This window comes from Artemia sp. Qi Xiang Cuo, chromosome 4 (genome assembly GCF_049724085.1).
Source record: "Artemia sp. Qi Xiang Cuo chromosome 4, ASM4972408v1, whole genome shotgun sequence".
Taxonomy (NCBI): domain Eukaryota; kingdom Metazoa; phylum Arthropoda; class Branchiopoda; order Anostraca; family Artemiidae; genus Artemia; species Artemia sp. Qi Xiang Cuo.
In genome coordinates, this window is record NC_142797.1 from 6,791,611 (window position 1) to 6,802,663 (window position 11,053).

The following is an 11,053-nucleotide window of genomic DNA, read 5'->3' on the forward strand; positions in this document are numbered from 1 at the left end:
AATCTAGAGCTAGAGGCGTATATGGGCGAGGGAGCAGCCGGGTTAAGCTGCCCCTGGCGCAGTGGATGGGTACGCTGTGGCTGTGTAGCACCCAACTTGATCAAAATTTTCATTTTAGCTTTTTTTGCTTATACTTGTCGATGTATAGAGTACAATTAGGTGACAGATTTATTTATTTAGGTAAGGGTAGAACTCATGATGAATAAAGAAGATTCTTAGTCGCGGAAGGTGATTCCAGTGGCACATTTAAGCTTAAGATATCAGTAATAGTGGTATATGCCCCCGTAGAACCAGCTGACGGAGACAGTAATTACTCAGATTAATTTTAAACAGAGGTGCTGAAAGGAATAGACCAAATTCCTGGAAGAAGTATGGTTTAGCCCGACGGTAATATCAGACCAGACGAGAAGGATATCCCCTTCGGAAATAGGAACAAAGATCATGGCTTATAGAAAAGCCGCGATACAGCCATTTCACACTGCTGAAACAATCCTAGCCTTCTATATTCAGTCTAAAGTTGATATGCTGTTGAAGTCAAATTTTAAAAGATATAAAATAATTAAACAGTCGAACAATAAGAAAATTCAAAATTTTTTAGACTTTGGAGGGAAGAGCGTGGCCCACCCACCACACCCCCCTCGTGTATCCGTATCAAGCTAGGACTTCTGAGACTCATAGCCCAAAAGCTTTTTCAACAGCAGCAAACACCTGTTGACTGAGGAAGACCCCCGAAGTACGATATAGGTTGAGAGAATAAGGTTAAAGCAAGCTTGATGAGTGCTTCGTGTAATTTTGGTTTTGGTACAGAGGTTTCCACGCAGACTGATCATGATTTGATTGTTCATTTTAGTTACTACCATTGTTATCAGCCTCACATTTCTTATGTGCATAGGGTATCATATTTTTTTTTTTTTTTCTACGAAAATTGTTTTGCAAATCCAATAAACTCAGTTTTATTTTTGGACAAAATGGCTTCCACTCCCCAAAAATTTAAGGCATATTTGCTTACTTACAAGTCACCTACTGGACGGAATTCATATGTGCTAGCAGTTCGCAGCACCGGCAACTTGCACCAAAATATGTAATAGATGGCGTGTAAGCATAGGATTCATTGTTAATGAGGGTTCACCTTTATTTTTTCAAGACCTTACGAAAACGGATATAAACAGATTTTTTGAGTTTTTTTTGCGTAGCCTCCTCCGCCCCCTCCTCAAAAAAAATCCTTGAGTAAAACATCCCTCGAAAAAAATCCTGGATACGGCCCTGGTCGGGACTACCAAAAAACTTCACGAAGAACGTTGCTTTAACGTTACTCTGCTCAAAATCTGGGACTAATAGTTAGTTTCAAAGAATTCCTTCGTCATATTGATTATTCGAATACAAGTTATGTATTATAGCAAAACATATTGTGATTATTTTCGCATTAGCTACTGAAAAATAAGACACAGCTCAGGCTTCCACAGTTTTCTACGTGGTATCAGTATATTTACGACAGCAAATTTAGCTTTATATTCTATATAAAATAAAATAAAAACAAGTTTTTTCAGCTGAAAGTAAGGAGCAAAATTAAAACTTAAAACGAACCGAAATTATTAAGTATACGAGAAGGATCACCCCCTCGTCAATACCTCGCTCTTTACACTGAAGTTTGAATTTTGTCCCGATTCTTTAAGAATGACTCCTGAATCACAAAGGCAGTTTAATTAGAATAAATAGCTCTTTTGAAAGTAGGTATTGACGAGGGGGTGACCCCCCTCATATACGTAATAATATCTGTTCGTTTTAAGTCTTAACGTTACTCCTTTCTTTCAGTTGAAAAAACTTGTTTTTTTATTTAATTTCTGATCGTTCTTAAATAATGCTGGGAAATCCGGTCACCCCTTCATGGAAAATTTCCCTCCCCCATAAGAAATTCCTCCATGGAAAGATCCTCCTACATATTCCCCCCACCGACCCCCACCACCACCAGAAAAATCCCTTCTGAAAACGTTTGTATACTTCCCAATAACCAATACTATATGTACACAATGGGCAAAGTTCATAATTTTCAGCCCTTCCCCCGGGGACTCTGGGGGGCTAAGTCATCCTCAAAGACATAATTATTAGATTTTTGACTATGCTGAGCGAAATGGCTATCTCAAAATTTTGATCGGGTGAGTTTGGGGAAAAAATGAGCGTGAAAGGGGGGCTAGCTCCCCTCCAATATCTTTGGTCACACACAAAGGGCCCTAGAACTTTTGATTTCCGATCCAATGAGCCCTCTCCCGATCTTCTATGATCACTGGCTCGATATGATCACCCCTGAAGAAAAAAACAGACAAATAAAGACGTTTTTGTACATAGCAGCTTGAAACCTCTACATTAGGGTTCACTGGTATGCTGGATCTGATGGAATGATTTTTGTTAAGATCACTTGATGTTTTGGGGTGTTTCCCACAATTTCCAAAAACGGGCAAATTTTTGTCGGGCCCGTAGCTTTTGGTGGGTACGATTAAATTTGATGAATTTTATATATTATGAATAAGCATCAAAATTTGGTTCTTTTTATGCATCTATTGCTATCAAGACTCTATTTCTTAGAGTTTCGGTTACCATTGAGCCGCATTGCTTCTTACTTACAATTCGTCACCATGAACTTGTTGATAGACTCAGTTTCTTCAATATTTACTCCCATTCAAAGTTATTGATTTCTAACGTATAAAAAGTCAATTGACTTAATAAAACTTTGAATTTGGACAATATATGGGGAATAATTTTTGGAACAATTTTAGAACCACAGCCCTTTAAAGGTGGGGGGGGCAACCGGGTTGAGCTGCCCCGAGCGCAGTGGATGGGCACGCTGTGGCTGGGTAGCGCCCAGTTTGATCAAAATTTTCACTTTAGTTTAGCTCTTTTTGCTTATATTTGAGTCGGGAGGGGAGCACTGTAAAACCTTTCTTCGGGCGCCACCAATCCTAGTAACGGCTCTGCTTAGAGCATTACTGTAGTGAACAATCTTTGAACAATACTTTTTAATTTTCAATAAATTTTAAATTAGAGGTGGATTAAGGGTAGGGGAGGGGGGGGGGAGACAACTCACACCTAATTATAATAACTTGTGTTCATTTTGTTTTTGACTTATTTGTTAATGGTTGTTTTTATTCGTTTTGGGTATCTTTCTTCATTCAGTGTAATTTCTTTTCAAAACGAAAATAGCGTAAAGCTTCATGTACTGAATTTTTTTCTTTATCAAAAAAAAAAAAAAAAATGGAAGAATAAGAAGATAAGTTTTAGAACAAAAGTTAGGATACTAGAAACCAGGTGATAACAACGGTTAATTATGGCTCTGAAATATGAAAATTTGAAATTAGTTTTAATTAGAATAATTTACATTAGTCCTGTTTTTTTTGCTTAATCGAAGTACTAGCATCTTACACCTAAGATTTTAGGGTACTCCTATGTTAAACGGACTCTTTCATATACTGAAATGAAAACCAGTCACGAAAAACCTGTTTTGACGGGTTAATTCAAGACACCGCTTTAGAGTAATACAATGTATAGCGTGCTTTTCATTGCGTATACGATATTTAAACTGTTGTTTTTTGGGGGTTAGGGGGGTGGAAGGTACCTAGTTTAGTTTACGTAATAATATATGCTATGCTTTACCCCCCACCCACCCCCTAATGTGCAAATATATAGCCCAAATTCGTTTCTAAACTAATATATATTCATCCTATTTTATTTTATTTCATTAGCATTAACCAAACTAGCACTATATAAAAGAGTCCATTTAATATAGGAGTACCGATTTTAGTCATTTCTGATCAAATTATTTTTTTTTTCTTCGTCAAAGCGCAGAGATCTTACAGCTCACTGATCTTAGGAAAAAATCAAATGTTTCTGCCAAACAGAACACTGATTAGAGAACTTTAATGAGAATCTCAACATAGTCCTTAGACCCCTGGTTAGAGCAGAATGAAGAAAGTTGTTTAAAAAAAGGCCTAAGAAGTAAGATTAGAGCCCTCAGATTTTCGTTAATATTACGTTCTGTAATAAGATGCAAAATCTTAGCATAACACCGTATATAACACTGCATAACACCACATATAACACCGTATACCGTGTACACCGTAAACAACAAGCTGCATAAAAAATATGATTCGTTCCCACTATCTACAGCTAAAATGAAAGAAAGGTTCGTATGGTTAGACAACGTATCATAGGCAGCGCGCTAGCGCTGCCTAAGTAAAGAACGATATGGGCACAATGCGTTTTTTTTTCTTCAGCCGGGCACTTCGTATCGAAGGAGTTGTCGTAGAAACTTCTAAAAGGGCTCATTCGATTGGAAATTGGAGTGACGAGTGCCCTTTTTAATAGTCGAAAGTGATTAGGGGCAACTAACCCCCTCACACCCATCATTCCCCCAAACACATCCAATCAAAATTTTGAGATAGCTCTTTTGTTCAGCGTAGTTGATTTCCAGATAAAAAATATATTTTTGAGGAGGACACTCCCCCACAACCTTCGGGGCAAGGGTTTTAACTTGTGCCCTAAGGGCATATAAGAACGATGTTGGCACAATGTACTATTTTTTTTTTCCTTTAGAGCTGGGCACTTCATATGAAAGGGGTCGTTGTAGAATTTTCAAAATGGGCTCATTCGATTGGAAATTTAGAGTTCAAGTGCCCTTTTTAATAGTCGGAAGTGATTGGATGGCAACTAGCCCCCCCCCCCACCCACGCCCATTATTTCCCCAAACACATCCAATCAAAATTTTGAGATAGCCATTTTGTTCAGCGTAGTTGATTTACATATAGAAAATATGTTTCTGAGGAGGACACTCCCCCACAACCCTCGGGGCAAGGGTTTTAACTTGTGCCCTAAGGGCATATAAGAACGATGTTGGCACAATGTACTATTTTTCTTTTCCTTTAGAGCTGGGCACTTCATATGAAAGGGGTCGTTGTAGAAACTGCAAAAGGGGCTCATTTGATTGGAAATTGACAGTTCTAGTGCCCTTTTCGATAGTCGAAAGTGATTGGAGGGCAACTAGCCCCCCCCCCACGCCCATCATTTACCCAAACACATCCAATCAAAAATTTTGAGATAGCCATTTTGTTCAGCTTAGTTGATTTCGAGATAGAAAATATGTTTTTGAGGAGGAAACTCGCCCACTTCCCTCAGGGCAAGGATTTTTAGCTAGGCCCTGGGGGTATATAAGGTTTTTTATAGAAGACGTTGTCGTATAGATTTTAAAATAGTCTCATTCAATTGGAACTTGAAATGACTAGTACCCATTTTAATAGTCAAAAGTGATTGGAGGGCAACTAGCCTCCCCCCCCCCCGCCCATCATTCCCCAAACACATCCAATAAAGATTTTGAGATAGCCATTTTATTCAGCGTAGTTGATTTCCAGATAGAAAATATGTTTTTGAGGAGGACACTCCCCCACAGCCCTCAGGGTAAAGGTTTTAATTTATGCCCTGGGGGCATATAAGGTTTTTAAAGAAGGTGTTGTCGTAGAAACTTCAAAAAACGCTGATTCGATTGGAAATTCAAGGGCTAGTGCTCTTTTTAATAGTCGAAAGTGATTGGAGGGCAAATAGCCCCCCCCATGCCCATCGTTCCCATCATTATATCCAATAAAAATTTTGAGATAGCCATTTCGTTCAGCGTAGTTGATTTCCAGATAAAAAATATATTTTTGAGGAGGACAACCTCACAACCCTCAGGGCAAGGATTATAAGTTATGCCCTGGGGGCATATAAGGTTTTTATCGAAATCTTTGTCGTAGAAACTTGAAAAAGGGCTCATTCAATTTACACCCCTCTCACGCCCACCATTTCCCCAAACACATCCAATCAAAGTTTTGAGATAGCCATGTTGTTTAACGTAGTTGAAAGTTCTGGAAATTTTGTCTTAGAGGATGACAACCACCCTAACAGACTTTAGGGTAAGGGTTGTAATTTATGCCCTGGAGGCATATAAGGTGTTTATAGAAAGCGGTGTCGTTTCCAAAAGGGCTCATTCGATTGGAAATCGAAAGGCCTAGTGCCCTTTTTAATAGTCGAAAATGATTGGAAGGCTTGACATTTTTATAGTAAATATCGAAGTGGGCATAATGTATTATTTTTGTTGTTGTTTTTGTTTAGACCAGGGCACTTCGTATCGAAGGAGTTGTCGTGGGAACTTCGAAAAGGGCTCATTCGATTGAAAATAGAAAGTACTGATGCCCTTTTTAATAGTCAAAAGTGATTTGAGGACAACTAATCCTCCTTCCACTCCCACCCTCCCACGCCCACCCTCCCACGCCCACCCTCCTACGCCAACCCTCCCATTTCTTCTCTTAAAATTTAACCGAATCAAAATAGCGTAAGTGTATCCAAGCTATAAAAGAAAGTAAACAGATATTTTTCCGAGTGATATCAAGTTTTCCATTTCAGGTTAACTAGAGGAGGTACAAAACGAAATCACATACTGCTATTTGTGCTTCGATGTATAAGAGGGAGCACGCTGTTAAGAATTTTTGAAAATAGCACTTCTACACACAAATATCAGTACAAACTATTAATTGTTTAAAAACCAAAAGATTTGAATTTTAATTGTCTTTTTCCCTGAAAAGACTATGTCAATATAAAACGAACAGAAATTAATTAAAAAACTTTTTCCACAAAATAAGTTTTTTAAAGAAAAGTAAAGAACTCCATTAAACAAAAAATGAGCAAAAATAAAATCAAATTATTTACCAAGCGTGAAACTACCACAAATCAGCATCGATAAATAAATGAAACCCAAAACGAACAGATATTACAATAAATAACCGAGTCAAACTCAAAACGAGCAGAAATTAACAAAAGTTGGACGCAAAACCCCTATGCCTTCCCAAGGCCAAAACAAAATTTGCACTTTACTGAAAAAATACAAATGAATGTGCATTGTCAGTTTAATATACATATACTGATATTTAGTAATCAAAATATTAATATTATTTGATTTATTAAAGTTATAAAAGTAAAAACATTTATATTTTTTTAGTAAAGTGAAAAAGAGGTAATGTATGTTTTATTATCTGGGGGGGGGGGTAAGTTCGTCATTTTTTACAGTTTTCAGTAAAAATATAAAAAACATAATTGAAAATATAGGGGGAAGGGTCAACTACCCCTCAATTGGCGCCACTGTTGAAAAATTTTACTCCACAAATTTTCTTAGCATAGTCGCTTTAGATAACAAAACTTTCCTAACGACCTTCCTAACAAAACTTTGGGTGTTTTAAAAATTACTTTAATTCTTTTTTTAATTATTTTAATCCTTAAAATAATTTTTAAGTCTTTATTCACAGTCATTGTTCTGTCAACACTTCAATTTATTTAACAAGTTAGGAAATAACCTTCCTGAAAATTTTATATCTTGAATGGTTTTTTGGCAGCTCATTGCTTTAACAAATGAAGTTTTTGTCCTGATTAATTTTCAATCACCTTAGCAACAGCACAAGAGTTACGTTATTTTTTACAGGGAGGTTTTAGGGGGGAGAGGTTTAAAACACTCACAATTAAAACAAAATGAATAAACTGAGCGAAGTAGAAGAAAGATAATATAAATTAAAGGGAAAGTCTAAAACGTGTAAAATTTTTGAGGGTTGGAGTGTGGGCGTGTACAAACACCCTCCTACAATGAAGGTGCCTGCCGAGCAGTCTTGTTAGGAAAGCAACATAAGTCCGTGTAACATGACCCGTCCACTGCTCCTTCGGTTCTAGGCGAATGCCCCCCCCCCCGGCAAATACCCCCCGTAAAATACCCCCCGGCAAATACCCCCCATGGAAAATACCCCCGTAAAATACTCCCCAGCGGAAAATACCCCCCCCAAAAAAATACCCCCGTGGAAAATAAGGCTTTCCGAATTTGGGAATTTTATTTGTGTTTTATTTTTTTATTTCCTTAGGGGGAAGGAATTTTGGTACTTGTGGATTATAAGCCAATCCGCCACTCACTCAAGTTTACGCTGTGTAAAATTCGAGAACACCGTTTTTTGTTAGTTTCTTCGTTACTTTACACATACGTTTGCGCTATATATTTGCACATTACGGGGGGGAGGGGGTAAAGTATAACGGGTCTGCATGCAAAATGTGTTTGGTACAATTATTCTGTATATTAGATAGAGAGACAAATAAGTGTATTTTAAAGCCAAATATACGGCCATGAACACAGTAAAATGACATAAATGAATATAGTAAATGGGGGGGGTGTTTAACCTCCCATAAAATGCCCTCCCCCAAGAAAAATACCCCTCCCCCCTTCGGAAAGTGACCCCCACGAAAAAACACCCTCCTTGGAAAATCCCCTCCTGGAAAATACCCTCCACCCCCTATGGAAAACAAGGTTTCTAAGTTCGAAACTTTTATTTGATTTTTTTTTTATAGTTTCGTTGAAAAGTGATAAGGAACGGGAAAAAGAGGAATTTACACACCAGAAGTGTCATAAAAACTTGGAAAAAAAAAACAGAAATCCATTTGTGTTGAAAAGGCTTCCATATGATTTTCTGCAATTTTTGGCAGTAGCGGGTGCCAAATTAAACAAAAAAATAAAAAAGAAAAACAATATAGGCAAACAATCATCAAAATGAAGCAAAAACATATGGCACCAAAAAGTTTAAGAAGGTTGGTCTGTCCTTTGAAAGGATAGTTGGCTTTGAGAACCAACAAATTCTAAATTGTTTAAGTTTTTACGGACGAAAGTTTTGTCAAATTCTACGAGTTTGTTTTTCTTATCTTCCAAGAGTAAAACTACCACAAATCACCATTAACAAATAAATGAAACCCAAAACAAACGGAAATTATAATAGATAGCCTAGTCAAACTTAAAACGATGAAAAAGTAAAAGGAGTAAACACATGTCTTCTTCAGACCAGAAAATAATTTGCACTTTACTTACAAAAAAAACGCGTATTGTCATTTTGATATACATATTTTGATATCTATTCCTTATATAGTCTTAATACTTCTTTGTTTGTTGAAGTCAAAAAAGTGAAAACATTTAGATTGTTTTTTGTTTTCAGTAAAGTGCAAATTACTTTCTGATCTTGAGGAGGTGTGGGGGTTGTCAGCCCTACTCATGCTAATTGTTGCTATTTTGACTAGGTTATTTATTGTTATTTCTGTTCGTTTTGGGTTCAATTCATTTATTTATGGTGATTTGTCGTAGTTTTACGCTTGGAAAATTATTTGAACTTATTTCTACTCATTTTATAGAACAGGCAAATGGTGGCCTGAAAACACACTTAGTGTATTTTGACCTCCCCCTCTGAGAAATTCCTCTGATAGTCATACTTTCTACTAGTGGCACAATTTTGTCCAAATCCAAGTTGGAGCTAATCTTCCCAATCAAGTGAAAATGACTGTGAAAACTGAAAAGTAAGCCAAATATTATCATGAAGGCAAAAATGTACTAAAGAAAACTGACCCGGTTCTGTGGATGTTTGAATTATGCAGGCTGTCTTAGTTTTGACAAGATTCTTGAAAAAAAAACTTCAGCTGCACGGGGGGGAGGGGCAAATTGGGGTCTGCGGGGCAGTTGCCCCCTGCCCTTAAGCAAATTAAGATTGAATTAAGGCTTCCTACGGGTTGAATCTAGAGGAAGCAAATATGGTACTCTCTCACTTGTGTTTTTTAATGCTACAAGCAGGTGCCTGCCTCCTTCCATAACACCGAAGGGTCAAGATAATAATTTTTTATTCATCAGTTCTCTATGTTTTTCTTACTAACCTTCCTTTTTTGTACTGATTTGAATTTGATCTACATTTTATACCCGTCGCCAAAAGCAACTTTCTGCCTGTGTAGTTTATGTAGTACAGTCCAAGCGTTGAAACTAGGAACCACTAAAAAATACAAATTTGTGCCTCCAAAACTAACTTAAACTTTACGTATGTGTCTCCAGGTCTAACTTGAAAATTTGGTTAAAGTGATAAAAGAACTTGAAAACCTAATTAGAGTAAAGCCAAGACAGACTGTCTCTGTATGAGGTAAAGCTGGTATATCTTTACTTCACAGTGGGGTGACCAAGATTATTTTGGTTGACATATGAACATTGAGTCCACTGGACCCAATGGCCAGTGGTTGTACTGTTGTTGCAAACAACAATGGCCAATGTCCACTAGATTGTTCATACTATCTGAGCTAAGCCAACTGAGAAAGACCTCTGGATTCACAGGCGACAGAAGTAGCATGGTACGCAACCCCTCCCTTGAACTTTCGGTTACAATGATCTGTGGTTCGCTCTTCACAACGTTGCAGCTATTGCTGCAACCGTGAAAGAGGTTTCAGTGCTGTTTGAGGTTGAATAAATCTGTGTAAAATGAAGAATATGAAACTATGACATCAAGAATTTGAGAGATAAGTTTCGCATAATTATGATTTTTATTTCTACTTTTATTACTTTTCAAAGCTTCGTTTAAACACAACAATATAAATGCATGAGGAAAGGGAAAAAAACTTACCAAAAGAAAAGATAATGCAGGAAAGTAATAAAATTAACTTTAAAATATTCATAGCTTTGACTTCTCGTAAAATTCTCTATATAATAACTAATTCAAGATAATCCGGGATTTTTTTAGTTTCTTGAGATAAGATAATAAATAAAATCAAGTTTTTTTTACGTAGAATTGGTGATACACAATTAGAGCATAAAATTCCTAGATTACAATTCTTTTTCTCTTTTAGAATTGTTTTCTATTGTATTTTCCATGTCAACCATTTCCTTATCTCTCTTGCTGATGATGAAGAGCCCGGAGAGAGGAGCTGCCTCTTCAGGACGCTCTTAAAAAATAAATATTTTTCTAGAGGATCGAAAAATCTTCAACTGAGCACTACTCTTGCTCCCTAGATGTGTCCACGCTGGGCTCCCCCTCAACAATTGGAGTGAAACCTGGTGTCAATTGGTTTTCTTCATTATTTTATAATTTACATTTTTATCAGACGTCATAGGCGTCATTTGAGGAGTCAGTTACTCCGCCCAATAGTTATTAAGTAAACCTAAAAATGATAATTGGAGAGAAGCCAAATAGGGAAGAACGACCTAGCA

At 37.0% G+C, this 11,053-nt stretch overlaps 1 protein-coding gene across 1 annotated transcript in view; it reads right to left on the reverse strand.

Moving 5' to 3' along the window:
• LOC148952725 (uncharacterized) overlaps nt 1-10,583 on the reverse strand; it is a 195,872-nt gene extending 185,289 nt beyond the window's left edge. The window contains exon 1 of the mRNA XM_089087762.1: nt 10,470-10,583. Coding sequence (XP_088943888.1) covers nt 10,470-10,521 — 52 coding nt within the window. The 5' untranslated portion in view covers nt 10,522-10,583. The remainder of the gene's footprint in view (nt 1-10,469) is intronic.
• Between the last annotated feature and the right edge of the window lie 470 nt (nt 10,584-11,053).